Raw genomic sequence first — 17,485 nt, forward strand, 5'->3', positions numbered from 1 at the left:
TTCAACAGTCTTGCACAATTCACATCGCTCACCATAGTACATACCCTCCCCAGTGTCTATCACCCAGCCACCCCATCCCTCCCACCCCCCACCACTTCAGCAACCCTCAGTTTGTTTCCTGAGATTAAGAATTCCTCATATCAGTGAGGTCATATGATACATGACTTTCTCTGATGGTAGTATTGACATTTTAACAATATTAATTCTTCCAACCTGTGAATACAGGATACCTCTCCATTTACTTGTGCGTTCCTCAATTTCTTTCATCAAAGTCCTGTAGTTTTCATACTAGCGATCTTTCACCTCAAGTAAATGTACTCCTAAGTATTGTATTCCCAATGTATTCCTAATTTTATTGTTTTTGATACTACTGTAAATGAAACCACTTTATTTCTTTTTCAGATAATTTATTCTTTGTGTACAGAAACAGTACTGATTTTTGTATGTTAATTTTGTATCCTGCAACTATACTGACTTCATTGATAAGATCTAACAATTTTTTGGTGGAGGTCTTTAGGATCTTCTGTATGTAAAATCCTGTCATCTGCAAATAGAGACATTTTACTTCTTTGTTTCCAATTCTGATGCCTTTTATTTCTTTTTCTTGCCTGACTGCTCAGGCTAGGACTTTCAGTACCATGTCAAATAGGAGTGGCGAGAGTGGGCACCCTTGTCTTGTTCCTGATCTTAGAGGAAATACTTTCAACCTTAGCATATTATATAATTTATCTAGGGTGGGGAGACTGGGTAAAACTGGTCAAAAGTTACAAACTTCAAATTATAAGACAAATAAGTACTGAGGATATAATGTACAACATGGTGACTATAGTTAACATTGCTGTATAGAATAATTGAAAGTCACTAAGAGAATAAACCTTAGAATTTCTTACTCTTTTTTGCCCCCTTTAGAAACAGTAAGTTCATGGGGCGCCTGGGTGGCTCAGTCGTTAAGCGTCTGCCTTCGGCTCAGGTCATGATCCCAGGGTCCTGGGATCGAGCCCTGCATCGGGCTCCCTGCTCAGCGGGGGGCCTGCTTCTCCCTCTCCCACTCCCCCTGCTTGTGTTCCCTCTCTCGCTCTGTCTCTCTCTGTCAAATAAATAAATAAATAAATAAAATCTTAAAAAGAAACAGTAAGTTCCATTACAACTGAATTCATGTCCAATACTTAACAAATGCTAAGCACATAGTAGATAGTTGGCAAATTTTAGTAAAATGAATTAATTTTAAACTAAAATGATGACTCTGGGACAGAAAGTGAGCTGTGTATTTTTCTAGACCGCATTTCAGCCACCAACTTCCTATGTAACAATCTAAATGACCAATGATAACATATTATGAGGGGAGAAGCAAAATGCAGAAAAAAGCCAGTAAGGGATTAGTGAATATACATTGTTTATTATCCCTTGCGATGGAAAAGCAGCCAAACAAGCAGAGGATAATGGTTTAAACTACATTAGAATTATTGAAACCTGGGGAAAACTTTCCCTACGAGAAAAACTCCAGAAGTTTCTTGAAATGTTTACTCTATTTTTTTTATTAAAAAAGCAACATATATAAGAATATAAACTTCCCGGGCGCCTGGGTGGCTCAGTTGGTTAAGCGACTGCCTTCGGCTCAGGTCATGATCCTGGAGTCCTGGGATCGAGTCCCGCATCAGGCTCCCTGCTCAGCAGGGAGTCTGCTTCTCCCTCTGACCCTCCTCCCTCTCATGCTCTATCTCATTCTCTCTCTCTCAAATAAATAAATAAAATCTTTAAAAAAAAAAAAAAAGAATATAAACTTCCCTGTAAATCCCCCAAATCCAGAAACAACCACAATGATATATATTTTACTAGCTCTTTGTCTACACAATTATATATGATTATTATCTTGTAAAAGATTGTAATATATCCTGTTCTGCAACTCACCATACTTTAATGAAGCTATCAATTAAAACACCTATTTTGGATGGATAGAGTTCCAAACTCTAATCTCCCCCCGCCGACACTTTTCCTATTACAGTCAATGCAGAACATGAATAACCAGTTAAAATGAGAGTAGAAAGAAAAAATTTTAACACTATCTTCTTCCATTCTTAAAATAAGAAAAATATTTTCAAGATATGAAATCCATAGCAAAACTATTCCCCAATATATCAAAATTGCCAGTACAACAAAAGCAAATAAACAAAAGTCTGAAAACTTAAAAAAAGGTGGGGGAGTGTGACCGAGCATATTCATCTTAACCAACCGCTGCTTGCGTTGACCTGTTGGGTTCACCCCTTGCTTTCAACCACCCTGCCTTCTATCAAATTGCTTCTATGCAGAATTTCCCATACCAAACCCTCCCTCCTCTCCAGGCTAACCTAGAAGTAAATCACAGCAAGCCCTGCAGCCCTGCTTTTGATCCTACTGCTCCCCCAGCCAACCCAGGACCTCGTTTGCTCTTCCATAGGCCTCCAATGCCCAGGACAGTGGTTCTCAAAGGTGAGTTTGCACTAGAATTACCTGGAAGGGCTTGTCAAAACACAGACTATAGGCCCCACTGTAGGAGTTTCTGATTCCAGGGGTCTTAAGTAAGATAAGGCCAATGGCATTTCTAACTAGTTCCCAAGTGATGTCCATGTTTGTGTGGGGAATCACACTTTGAGAATCAGTGGCCTGGATGAAGAACCAATTCCTACAAAAAGCTGTCTCAATTTTCATACCTCTTGGTGTCCTCAGTTCTCCCAGCATTGTCTTGAAAACCCACACCACACCACTCAACACTGGATTACACAGCCTTGGTTGCTGTATTCTCACAGGTTCTCACCTTCTTTCCACACCAGAAGATTATAAATCCTTCAAGGGCAGTAAACACAAGAAATATGGCTCCTGTGACTCACAGGGAACCAGGACACAGCAAATAGACAGACATATGTGCTTAATACAAGGACCCATCTGACTGGCTAAAAACAATGTGAATCTTAAAATCTCAAGCAAATTTAATTCTACTAAAAATTTCTGTTTGCTATATTATGGTGGATGTTTTCAAATATACCAGCAACAAATCCTGAAATAAACTTATTCTGTGATTATGTGTTTATTATTTGTCTTCTCCTATCAGAAAGTGACCTTCAAGGGAACAAGTTTATATTCCTTGTTCTCCAATTATATTTCCATAGTAGGGACTCAAGAAATATTTGTTAGTCAGCATACTGAATGACTAGCTAGAGAAATGAGTACTATTTGCTCATATTCTAGCTACAACCTGGCCACTCAAATGTATGTTTCTAGAAATTATTATTCAATCTTTAATCAAATAATCTGGATCACTGTTAAACCTTCAGAAGCTTTTAAGGAGTAGATTGAAAAAAAACAGAAATGGTTATACCACTCATCTCACAAGTTTTCATTTTAGTTTTCAAATCTGTGTTAAGTGAAACAAAATTTTAAATGCTGAAAGGAATTCTATTAAATAGATTCAATGATTTTATTTAATTTTTTTTAAGATTTTATTTATTTATTTGACAGAGAGAGAGCTGGAGAGCACAAGCAGTGGGAGTGGCAGAGGAAGAGGGAGAAGCAGGCTTCCCGCTGAGCAGGGAGCCTGACGTGGGGCTCGATCCCAGGACCTGGGATCCCAGGATCATGACCTGAGCCGAAGGCAGACGCTTAATGACTGAGCCACCCAGGTGCCCCTAAATAGACTCAATGATTTTAAATTAAGCATCTTTTTCAACTACATGTGCAATTAGAAAATACAACTTGTATAAAAAGAAACACCAATGAAAACAAAGTATTTTCAAAAATCCATTAGCTCCTAATATTTTCATTCATTAAAATCACTTATAAACAAAACTTTAACTTAGGAAATGTAGTAATGACGTTGAATGTACAAATAATAGCTACCACTGATAGGAACTTTATAGACACTAGAAAAACTGCTTCAGAAATCAATCTAGCTTGTAACAAAGCTATTAAAATTGTTTGAATTAGTTTCATAATTACTAACAACATTTGTGATGATCTGAATTAATCTTTAAAGTTATCAAAATCCCAATCAACTTGATAAGATTGCTACAGAGCCCAAACACTCTCAAGAAAGAATATATTAAGATACATCTTTGCAATAATATGAACAATTATCAGAATTAATGGAATACATCAAGTAACTCTTTGCAAATAAACTTTATTCCCCTTCCAGTTACCAGATTGTGAATTACATTTATTTATAATTCAAACAAGGCATTCAACACATTTTATTTCCATTCCAAAAAAGAAAAAAGAAAGAAAAGAAAGAGATATGAAATTTCTATGTGAAAATGTAATTTCCATATTTGAGATGAAGCAATTTCAAGGAAAAGAAAGTGCCCAAAATGAAGTTCCAAGTAAACCATTTCAATGATTTTTTTCCTTATTCATGATATATATTAACAGTTAACACATAATTTTTATTGTCCTACTTACTAAAATCTTCTAACACTGCATGTTTTGGAAAAGTAATTTGTGCCCCATTATTTAAAATCCCACCACATTATAAATACGAGCACAGAAAACATCTGTTATATACTAAGCAGACAAATGCTATTTAATCTTCATTTCAGGCTGCATATAGTAGGTTTAGGGGGCATGATTTAAATCTCACTAATTTTAGGTATGAAATATTTAGTAGTTTTATTTGAATGAAAATTATTCCATCTCTATAATCATGGAGAGGTGAAAAATACATAGTAACTATATTCTTTGAGTAAAAAAAGAAAACATTCATGTATTTGTTGAAAATATTTAAGGCAGTTGACAGTACCCATATTTTCATTATTATTGGGCATTTATAGGTACACTGATAGTGATAGGGTCTGCTATTTAATATTTTAGATATATAAACACAATAATAGAAATCATTAGACATAAAAGATGACACTGCTACTCATAATTCTTAAATGATCTGGGTTCAATCAATCACTCTCTTGAATGCCAAACAGCTTCCCTTTAGAATATGAGTATCACAGTTACATTTTGGGGATTGTAAACAAAATCCATGTATTTAAATGTTATTCTAATACCAGAAGATGCCAAATATAGTATACCGACTTCCAACGTTCTCACTTCTTCACACACCCCTTCTGATATCACCAGCATTGTCCACTAACAGTTTTTTACATTAGAAGCCAAAAGGGGACATTGCTGATTGTCAAGGTAATTCATGATCCTCCCTGAACATAACTGAAATACTGAAATGGCATTAGGGATGTAAAACTGTATTCCATCTTAGGATGTTGTCACAAGATTCACCATCTCCTAATGTTTATTGATTAATTTTATATTTACACCTTGATACTTGTGTAGACGTTAAATAGTTTAGTAATCGGAGGCCTGATGCATGCCAGCTGGGCCTGTCAAATGTAGAATTCAGGATCAGAGGTCCACCTTCAAAAGGCAATCTGCCTCACAACTACAGATAGAACTTTATGCATTTAAAATGCAAGTGCTATAAAAGCAATAAAATTAAACCGAAAACAGTAACAGTAAAGACTTCAGAAATTTAAATCTCTGAAGACATGTGGTGGTTCACCCTTTCCCAACCCCCTTTCTCTGTCAACACAAAGCAGAGTGATCCACTGTGATGTGGACCCCCCCACAGCCCACTCTGGCTCAGAGACTCCAGCCTGGTCTATGCTCGACCTCACTGTCAGACTAACCAGAAGGACTACTCTCTTCCTCTATTTGTTTGACTGCAAGCTCCTCAGAAACATAACCATTGAGTACCTCAACCGTGCTTCACACATAGTTTGCTGAAAACATGAAAGACAAGGTACCTTGAGGGATTTAAAACTACGTTATTACATAACCCCTTCCCTCAAGAAGCTTTTAAACGAGTAGTGGGGAGATAAGAAGAGCATACGAGTAGTTCCGGTATCAGGCACAATATGAAAACCAAGTGAAGAACAGAGGTTCACCTGGAGGTTGACAATCTAACTTAGTTAGATAGGTTCCATCTATTTATTCGTTCATTCAGAAATGTTTAGCGAACCCCTCCACCATGCATCAGGCGTGTTGTTGGTAAGGGACACAAACATAACCATGACTCCCACAGTCTACGCCCTTCAGTCACTGTCAGCTCAGAGTCACTGTCTGGGGACTGTCAAGAACCAGATGCTGGACCTCCAGAGATCCTTTAGCTCCCCTCAGTGCAATTTCAAAATCTACCAAATGACCAGACTGCCTTATCTTCACTTGTTGTAATCAGACGTAAAGGGTTGATATACGTGAAATTCCTTGGAAATGACAACTGCTCTATGGTCACCCAATACTGATGCATTGTAAATACTGCCACAGTTCAACTAAAACATGCCACGCATTCTCCACTTCTTCAGCATTTTGGCTCTGTGCACTAAGTGAGTAGGTGCTCAATAAAATACTAAATGAATGAAGAAAAACTAGCTTTTTTAACAGTATGACGTCATCATTAAAAAAACACAAGCAGTGTGAAAGTTGGCCATTTTAAAAGCAAACATAATTTTTAATGCAAATAATCATCCCATTATTCATTTGCTTAATAAATCTGAATTTTCAAACATGATCTTTCTCTAAACAGAATATACCATTACACAATTTCCCCCACAGTGTAGATCATTTCCACATGAGGCTGGCTTATCAGTGGTTAAAAAAGAAATAAAATAAATGTTTAGTGAGTACTTATACTGTATAAAGCATTGTGCAAGTTATTTACTCCAGCACAGTTTTCCTTGGTTCATTTTCTTTTACTAAACTGACACAAAATGAAATAATCTGGATAGGCCTGTCCCACTCATTTTCAACAAACTATTCTCCCAGAACTTCTAGCTGTCACACTTTGTTCCTGGGTCCGCCATGGAAACGGAAACACTCCCTAAAAACCCTGTCCACAAAGATGTCCTTCCTCAAAACATTTTCAATGGAGCAATTTGGAAGGAGAATAAGGCCTAGTTGAGGAAAACACAATTTTTAAAAAAATAATGAGGAGGGAGCAAGGGAAAAGAAACAAAATGCTTCAACTGACCACTATCTTAATCCATAATTACATAAATGAAATAAAGATATTTAGCTGGCTTTCTGTATTTCAAAGAAAACTGGGCGATGCCATTCACACAAGATTCGTGCTACACCTCGTTCCTACACCCTCTGCAAGGGCTGCGCTACAGAATCTCACTGAACATAAAGTGGATGTCTTGAGATACATTCTCGTGATAAACTCCCTGGGAAGAAGGGGTGACAGGGTCCCACCAGGCTGCAGTGGTAGAATGAAAGACTCCGGTTTGCACTTGCACTGCAAGCTGTCTGCATCCTTGTGCTGTGTGTGTCCCCACCACCAGCTTGGAAGCCCCAAGTCACACCTCATTCAAACTCTTTTTGTTCCTGATCCCTGCAACCATCTGTAGCCCTCTGCAGGGCCACCAGCCAGATCATCTCCGTCCAACCACAAGTTTTTCTTCAGGTATAACTGAGCATTGCTTCAGTTACACTCAGCTATTCTTAATAATCATTTAACTCTTGAGTATAAGTACTCAACAGTTTAAGGTATTATTTGATTAACTAATACAGAAAACAGATTTGAAAGATAAGGAATGACACATTCAAATATTTATAAAAATCTAAGAGTTAACTATCATTGTAACATTAAAAGAGTATGCAGATTTTTTCATTTTCTAGGACCTATCCTCAGTTTCCTACCTCACCAATATCCTTTATTCTTACACTATATCATGATCCATCATTACATAGCAAGTTGAAATCTGCATCTTTATATGATGTGCCTAAAGCACAATGCAGTCATACTTTTGAAAGTGCCAAACATCTCAATTGTTTTCAAATGTTTGAGGTTTGTAATAACTGAGATATGCCATTTCAAGCTTTGTTTTTAATATTAAATGTTATGGTTGTTTTGAAAAGAATACATTTCTCTGACGTGTTTATATTTCTCTCTCCCTCTCCCTTACCCCTCCCTCTCAATCCATAAACACACACACACATACTCATGCACATGTACTTTACTTTAAGTGGGCGCATGGAGCCCAATGAGGGGCTCAAATGCACGACCTTGAGATCAAGACCTGAGCTGAGATCAAGAGTCGGATGTTTAACCAACTGAGCCACCCAGGCGCCCACACATGTACTCTAAAATCTAATTTGTGCCTTGACACCAAAAGCTCTCTTCTGGAAATATTTATCTCTTTAATATAAAAATTATGTCAGAAAATTACAGAAACTTTGAAAACGGAGGAAAATCAGCTCCAAGCAGCATACTAGTACCACAGTTCTAACAGCATAACATTTTATAGTGATCATTTTTAAACTACCGGCATTTTTAAGCTTTATAGCATTTTGTTACACTAAATAAATTTCCAGAAAAATAGCATGTATTTTTGTTTTTAACATAAAAGTTCTTCATATAGTTAAAATCATGTAACATAATTTTCTACTATAAGAAGAATATTCATAGAAATAAGAAGTTCTATTTAGCCAAATATAGATTCATTTAAAATTAAAACCATACTAAAATATTCAAATCCAATCAAATCCAATACATTAATACATATTCAACATGGAGGGAAATTTATTTCACTTCACATCCCCTTCAAGCCCACATTTCTTTTTTTTATAAATATAACAGCATCTTAAGTTCATGAGTGTGAACAAAGCATCTAATGCAAATTACCTACTGTGTCCATAGAAAAATTGTTTAAAGACTTCTTTTTGTAAAAGGTAATAATATAAATATATTTTTGAAATACAAAGAACATTGTGCAATCATTAATAACAATCATTAAATAAAATCAAGTCTAATATTGACTTCTGCATTTTCAATATGGTCATGTCTAAATAAATTTTCAAAAGTTCTTTGCAAGTTTTTTTGAGTCAAGGACTTTATTTATTTCCCCTCATTCTAACTTATTTTATCTTTTTAAACAGAATAAAACTTTTACAGAATTAAAATGCCAATTTTGTCTACTTTATATGTTACTTTCCAGCAGTTTTCTTGTCACTATAAACTAGAAAATAATCCACACTCAATCTGAATAAGATCTTACCTTCTGGTTTGTTGTTTTTCCTCTTCAGCCATTTTTCTACAGTCTCTGCACTAACACTTTCAGATACAAATTCGTCTAACACCTGGGGATGAAGAGAAAGATATGCCTTCACTTTTTCATCTGTCAAACCTGTAAAAGAATTAGAAAGAATAAAATTAACCTAGATGACACCTTCATAAGCATCAAAAATATAGAAAAATGACACATTATGCTAAGATTGATTTAAGATAGAAAATGAATGTAAAGATATATACACATACAATGGAATATTATTCATCCATGAAGAAGACTTAAGTTCAGATACATGTTACAACATGGAGGAACCTTGAAAACAATATGGTAAGTTAAAAAAAGCCAGACACAAGGGATGATTATTGTATGATTCCACTTACATGAAATATCTAGAATAGGCAACTTCATAGGGACAGAGCAGATTAGCAGTTACAGTGAGCTGAGGGAGGGAAGCATGGGAATTATGGCTTAATAGGTACAGAATTCTGTTTTGGGTGAAGGCCAAGTTTTAGACGTGGACAGAGGTAATGGTTATTGTACATGTTGCGAGTATAATTACTGCCACTGAATTATAGACTTGAAGTGGTTAAAGTGGCAAATTTTATGTTATGTATATTTTGCTACTATGAAAAAATAGTAAAAAAGACAAAGGTTAAATCTTTAGCAGTTTTAAACTATAGACATTGTATCACGTGACAGCTGTTTTCCAAGAGCAGATCCCAGGGTTGTCCTGGAGGCAATGGTGCATTTCAGTGCTGTAAAGGTAAGCCCTACAAAGTACTCAGACCTTCCTGTAAATAGTTACCATAGCTTTAATTCGCAAGGTAAGTGAAACTCTAGCCAGAGAAGCGAACAGGAGAATACAGTGCTGGTACACTTCAGGTGCTAAAACAGTGTTTACTGAATAGATTCCTATCTTTCACTGTTTACAGCACAAATTCTCCTTTCTCTCAGGGGCACTGAATCCGGTGATAAAACTAGTATTCAGCTCAGAGTAATTGACATTTGTCCATTCATATTCCATGTAAGCAATCAGTTTCACTGAAATATATTTCAGTCTAATAACAACTGTTAAATATACATAGGATTTTCAAACACAGCACTTCTACACATTTTCATGTTGAACATATAAAATCATGTGTTTCGAAACAGGCACTTCATGTGGGTATGCCATTCATTAGACAACTCCAAATCACGAACAGGCTATCAATAATTATTACTCCGTGATGGCAATTATTTTTACTGTTATATCCTCTCTGTGAATTATTCAGTAAATTACTACCATCCTTCGGGATAGTCAGGTAAAAAAGGAAGCAGAAAATTGTCCTTTCAGAGGCAGAAAAGAAGAAAAGGAAGCCTATCTTTATGACTCCAGGGAACAGGCTGCATGTTCCCACCACCAGACCAGCCACACAATTAACACATGTTAATTAGTTCTGTAGGGGACTAAAGTCACAACTGTTAGGATTCTTCAAGAGAATGGTAAGTTGAGAAGGCAAATAATTTTTTTCAATGAATCCAGTACTTCCACAGTCAATTTAAACTATAGATAGACAGATATGGATATATAATTATATAGTTGTACTAGATAAAAGAAAAATAAGACCCCCATCTGTGCTCATGTGGCAAAAGACCTCCAGTGATGTAAAATTCAATTTGAGAAATTCTACAAGGTGCTAAAGATAAAAGCCTGAATAAAGTAAGACAGAGTTCTCCTGACAGAGTAAATTACAGTCCTCAGATACAAAAGGCACAGGATATTGAAGTAAACTAATAGCTGATTTGACCTTCAAGAAGATAGACAATGAGAACTTCCCATTCTCTTCAATCATGTCCTTCAGTCTTTCATAGCTGACATTTGATTCCCTCTTAAAACTTCATCACTTTTGTGACACAACACTGTATTGTTCTTATCCTAACTTCTGATTTGCTCCTTACCTCTCCTCTTCCATAATCTATAATGATGACAGCAAAATCTGAATCAAGAATTGTAATATCTTTTTCATCTCCAGTTCTTGGGTATTCTTCCATCTTGCCTCAAAATTAAGTGAGTCATCTCCATCCCACATCCTCCCAAAGTGATTTCAACTCTCAGCTTTACTCTCTCTGCTACTGGTACTCTCCATTTTCCCAGAGACCCAGGCTGGAAATATAAAGTCATAACTGACTCATCCCCCTTGTCATCTCATTTCATCTTAGTGCATGATTATACAAGTCCTGCTTGCCATATTCCATATCAGATTAAAGGACTTGTGTCTAAAATACACAAAGAACACTTAAAACTCAACAAGAAGATAACCCAATTAAAAATGAGTCAAAGATCTGAACACATGTCATCAAAGAAGATACAGATATGATAAATGAGCATACGAAAAGATGCTCATCTGTCATTAGTGAACTGAAGTTAAAACAAAAATGAGATTCCACTACATGCCTATTAGAATGGCTAATATCCGAAAACTGACTGTCAATTTTGGCAAGGATATGCAGCACCAAAAATTCTCATTTGCTGCTAATAAGAATGCAAAATGGGAGTTACTCTGGAAGACTGTTTGGCAGTTTCTAATAAAGCTAACTATAATCTTACAATATGACCTAGCAATCACACTACTAACTATTTACTCAACTGACTTGAAGACTTACGTCCACACAAAAACCTGCATGTCAATGTTCACAGCAGCTTTATTCATTACTATACAAAACTTAAAGTACCAAAAATGTCCTGCAATAGGCAAGTGAATACACAAGTTGTGGGATATCCATACAATTAAATATTATTTAGCAATAAAGAGAAATAAGCTAATGAAGGGTGCCTGGGTGGCTCAGTCTGTTAAGCATCTGCCTTTGGCTCAGGTCATGATCCACTCTTTCTTCCTTTGCCCCTCCCCCCTGCTTGTGGGCGTGCACATTCTCTCTCTCTCTCTGATAAATAAATAAAAATCTTTTTTAAAAAAGAGAGAAATGAGCTAACAAGCCATGAAAAACATGGATTAGGCTTAAATGCATATTGCTAAGTGCAAAAAGCGAACATGAAAAGGCTGTATATTGTGTAACTGCAATTACAACATTCTGGAAAAGGCAAAACTACAGCGAGAGTAAAAAGATCATTGGTTGCTAGATGTTTGAGGGGAAGGGATTAAGACTGAATGGCTGAAGCACAGCACATCTTTTATGGTGGTGAAACTATCCCATATGATACTATAATGGTGAGTAAGTGACATTATGTATTTGTCAAAACCCACAGATGTTGTAAAATTTTAAGAAATCATTTAGAAAGTCAGGCTACCCCAGAATGGAAGGCAGGATATGGCACAAGAATCTAAATGTATGACAAATGTATAAAACAACCTTACTGAAGGAGGTGGGGGATAAGGTGCTGACCTGAGTAACTTTAGAAATGAGTGGAATCTGCTCAGTGGGAAGTCTGCTCTTCCCTCTCCCATTCCCCCTGCTTGTTTTCCCTCTCTCACTGTCTCTCTCTCTTTCAAATAAATAAATAAAATCTTAAAAAAAAAAAAGAAAGAAAGAAAGAAATGAATGGAATCTGTAAGACTAAAAGCAAAAGAAACTCCACGGAATCATTGTACTCTAGTTGATAAAGTTATCTTACGGCAGGTAGAGTTTAACAATTCTCACACCACTATTCATTTATATTGAAACCGAACAATTAAATAAGTAGATGGTGGGAATGAATGAGGCTTCTCAATGGTAGAGTAGGATGTTATAGATAAGCAAAAGGAGTCTAGAGTAATCTATAGGGTAACGGATTAGACTTTGACACGTCAGTATGAACTCATATTTAGCTTAACACAGATACAGACGGCTAAACATTGAAATACTGGTAGATATACTCTGTGTACACTCAGGTCAGCCACGCACACACATGTCCTTGCTCTGTTAGCTGAGAGGACCTACAAGCAACAATATGCCAGGACCAACAAGTATACGTAGCAGCCAGATCTTGGTTTCTAATACCACTCTCCAATAAAAGGAACCACAGCTACTTGGAGAAATGGCTGAGTCTAGGACAGGTACACAAAATATATAAGGTGAACTTGGAGCATCTTGTTTCCATAAAGTAAGGAAGTGCTAAGTGTGTATATATGAAACACACAAAATGAGTGCATATGTCAAAAGGATATAAAAGTTGATTGAAAGAGCTCCCAATGATTTGCACATGGAACCATTTGAGTAACAAAATAAAGCAGTACTGGATTATAATCCAAAGAATAAAATAATATCCATGCTACGCTACGGTCTGAATGTTTGTGTCCTGCCCCTCCAAATTCAAATGTTAAAATCCTAATTCCCAAAAGTGATGGCATTAGTAGGTAACAGCCTCTGGGAAATGCTTAAATCATGAGGGTGGAACCCTTACCAAAGGCTTTGGCTCCAGAGATCCCTAGACCCTTTGCGCCATGTGAGGATACAAAAAGTCCGTGACCTAAAAGAAGGCCCTCACCCAACCAAGCAAGTGCAATGACTTTAGATCTCCCACCCTCAGAACGGTGAGAAATAAATGTCTGTTGTTTATAAGCCACCCAGCCTGTGGTATTTTGTTATAGCAGCCTGAATGGACTAAGATAATCCAGGAGTCCACACTGATATAAATAAAGGACTGAATAAATAGAGAAGAACAAATATTCCACTCAGAAGAATTCCAAATAATGTATGTAGATACTCTGCCCCCTAGAAGGCAGGGCATAACTCCCCACTCCTTGACACATTGTATAAATTACTCAAAACTAAATTTTTAAAGATCAATTGAGTCATAAATGAGTTATGATGTCTAAGTAAACTTCTAGACTAAAAAAATTAATTAAATCCTGGATTTAAGTATGTAGAAGAGAATGAAATGCCGAATACACCATTTTGGTTGTAAACTCCACTAGAATTCCAAAGAGTATCACATAGCTTTATATCTCAAATGTCTCAAAAGATCTAAGTATAATTTTCTTCCCAAATTACCATTCATATTTCAAGAAAATCACTACCTCCTTCAACAAGAGAATGGTAGGAGGCGGTTTGACCTGGTAATTGAAAGTACAGGCAAAAGTTAGTTTCCTCATCTCACCTACTGACCTGGGCATGAACCTGGGCAAAGCACCTCATCTCTCTCAGCCTGGCTTCTTATTTGTTTGGGAATGAGACCTGAATGGGAATAGTAACACTATCTATCACAGGGTCATTAGAATAATTCAATAAGGTAATCCATAGACAGCATTTTTGCCTGATACATTTAATAATAGTACCAAAATGCCATTTTTTTTTACCTGTATGAAGCCAATACTTGAATTTGTCTAGAGGCTCAAATCATAGGTTTGTAACTTTCATTTCTTTAAAATTCCAAATTTTCTAAAACTTCCATTTTTTTTAAACCTTTTTAAAAAGGTTTAATTTTTAAGTAAACCCTACACCCAACATGGGGCTCAAACTCACAACCCCAAGATCAAGAGGTGCACGCTCCACCAACTGAGCCAGCCAGGAGCCCCTAAAACTTCCATTTTTATTTTAGCATTTAATGTATGCTCAACATCCTCAGCCATCAAAAGCAATCTCTCTCACTTTTCTTCTAACATGTTATCCACTTTTACTTCCTATTAACATTCAATTTTGCAAAGAACCTTTGGGCCAATACAGGATCAACCCAGAATAAGATACTGAAATAACAATCATCCATACTCTTGGAAAATAGTACATGTATGGATGACGAAACATGCGTCTTTTGTGTTTGTCTGGCTTTGGTTTCATGCTTCCATCGCTTCCCATGGCCTATACATCTTGTTTATGTCAAAAAAAAAAAAAAGGACTTAGTTTTTTTGAGAATAAACCCAAGGAAAGCAATAAGGTCAGACCAGAGTTGTCCTTAGTGCAGTTGGCCTCCAATGATTAAAAATTTGCCACTAAAAATCCATATAATGAATCATACAGATTCCAAGGTAACATGTACATCTGAAACAATGTATTTTAAAATACTTCATTTCTACTAATAAGCTACATTCTCTTGTCTATGCAACATTTATTTCATTTTCCCACATCTGGCAGGGATGCTGAGGAGCAGGGGCTGGGTCAGAGTCCCAGATGACAGAAGGGAAGCACAGGATACTGACAGACTGAATGAGCGGACGGAGGTAGAAACAGTTGGATGAATTTCGTTATTTTCACAATGCCCATTGAAAATGCCATGAAAGGTTACAATCTAAATAAAACCAAAGCAAAACCAGCAGGGTGGTACATGTCATGGGTAGATTTAGCACTGGACCTGAAGGCATGTACAAAAGGGCAGAAGAAAGACTGATAAATGTTTTTGTAAAGACGATGTGTGTCTAGTAACTGAGCTGACAACCTGTGGAACAGATGATCAACAGCTTCATTTTGATGCTGAGTAACTCTCTTCAAGACACTGACAAACAAATAGATAAAAGCCACAGCAATACCTCCTACTTCAATATCTTATTACCGGACCATAATGAAAAGGATTAGCTCCATTTGTGTTTCAATCCGTGGTAATGCAAAATATCAGCGACAAAATACGACTATCAATGATCATTCACTTTTCATCTTTTTTTTAACCTAGGAAAGTGAGGCTAGTCTCTCCCATCTCAGCAGAAATCTTGCAAGCATTGATAATGTAACACAATAGCACACGGCACTACCCTTTTGGTTGCTGCTGTCTATAACACATACATTCAGTTTTCTTCTGATGGAGACTGTGTGTGTGTGTGTGTGGATACACACACACATATATGTATGTAAATTTAAACTTTCTGTAAAACCACACAAACGTAATGGGCTCTCATGTCCTCTACACCCGGCTTCAACAATAATCAACTCATAGCCAATATTTTCCATTTGTACCCCCCTACCCCTACTCACTCTCTTCTAATTTTGAAACAATCTCATACATCATTTCAATACATTCATATATGTCAATGTATATTTCTAAAAAACAAAAACTATTTTAACCACAAATGTTAGTGTTACATCCACAGAGAAATTAATCATTAGTTTTAATACCATCAACATCCAAATGTTGAAGTTTCTATTATTCAATGTTTTTTTTAATAGGTTAAATGAACCTAGACACAGGTAAGGTCTATATGCTGCAGCTGGAGTTGTGTGGTATTTTTCCTAGGTCTCTTTTATCCTATAAGTTCCCCTCCATCTCTTTTGTTTTCCCCATTATAATTTATTATTGAAGAAAACATACCTTTTGTTCTATGCTTTTCTACAGTCTGTATTTTTCTGACGGAATCCCTTTGGTGGTGTTTACCACGTTTATCTGCTCTTTGCATTTCCTGAAGACTGAAATTAGATCTAGAAACCTGAACAAACTGAGGTTGAATCTGGAGGTGGTTTAAAGTGGTACTGTGTTCTTCTGTCAAAAGGTTTATACCATCTGGCTGTCTCTCTGTTTGTGACATTAGTAGCATCTATGATCCAACAATTACTAATTCATTAGGGCTTAAACAGAGTGGCTTCCTAATTCTGTAATGTCATCTTCATTTATTAGCTGAAATATTACAAAGAGAAACTTCGCTTCATCGACTCTTTGGTCATATAAATAAGACAGAATAAATGCTTAATTTGTTTCCCTTTATTTACCAGTTTTCAAGTGAGTTGGTTCAGTAGCATTCCCCTGGAGGTGAGCAACTAAAAAAAATTAGTATTGTTATGAAATCACAGATTTGAAAAAATTTGATCTGTTTCTTCAATCGTAATTATAGGCCTAAGTTGGAGATATTGCGGGTTTGGTTCCAGACCACTGCAACAAAGCAAATACTGCAATAAAGTGAATCAAATTATTATTATTTTTTTTACTTCCCAGTGCATGTAAAAGTTACGTTTACACTACACTGCAGGCTGTTAAGAGTGCAATTAGTGTTATGTCTAAAAACACAAGGTACATACCTTCATTAAAAAATACTTTATTGCTAAAAAATGCTAACCATTATCTGAGCTTTCAGCGAGTCATAATCTTTTTGCTGGTGGAGGGTCTTCTTTGCCTTGACGTTGAAGGCTCCTGACTGATCAGAGTGGTGGTTGCTGAAGGCTAGGGTGGTTGTGTCAATTTTTTAAAAATAAGACAACAATGAAGTCACATTGACGGACACATTGACGGACTCTTCCTTTCACAGATGATTTTTCTGCAGTACACAATTCTGTTTAATAGCAACCTACCCACAGAAGTACTTCTTTCAAAATTTGAGCCAATCCTCTCAAACCCTGCTGGTGCTTTATCAACTAAGTTTTTATCATATTCTAAGTTCGTTGTTGTCATTTCAACAATCTTCACAGCATCTTCACCAGGAACAGATTCAATCTTCAGAAACAACATTCCTTGCTCATCCATAAGAAGCAATTCCTCATCCATTAAAGTCTGATCATGAGATGGCAGCAGTTCAGTCCCATCTTAAGGCTTCTCTTCTTTTTTTTTTTTTTTT

General features: G+C 36.4%; 1 protein-coding gene across 1 annotated transcript in view; it reads right to left on the reverse strand.

Moving 5' to 3' along the window:
- The window catches only part of PDE10A (phosphodiesterase 10A), a 283,739-nt gene that overhangs the window by 160,798 nt on the left and 105,456 nt on the right, over positions 1-17,485 (reverse strand). The window contains exon 2 of the mRNA XM_081829386.1: positions 9,030-9,158. Coding sequence (XP_081685512.1) covers positions 9,030-9,158 — 129 coding nt within the window. The remainder of the gene's footprint in view (positions 1-9,029; positions 9,159-17,485) is intronic.

This window comes from Leptonychotes weddellii, chromosome 8 (assembly GCF_054177405.1).
Source record: "Leptonychotes weddellii isolate Sample4059 chromosome 8, ASM5417740v2, whole genome shotgun sequence".
Lineage (NCBI taxonomy): Eukaryota > Metazoa > Chordata > Mammalia > Carnivora > Phocidae > Leptonychotes > Leptonychotes weddellii.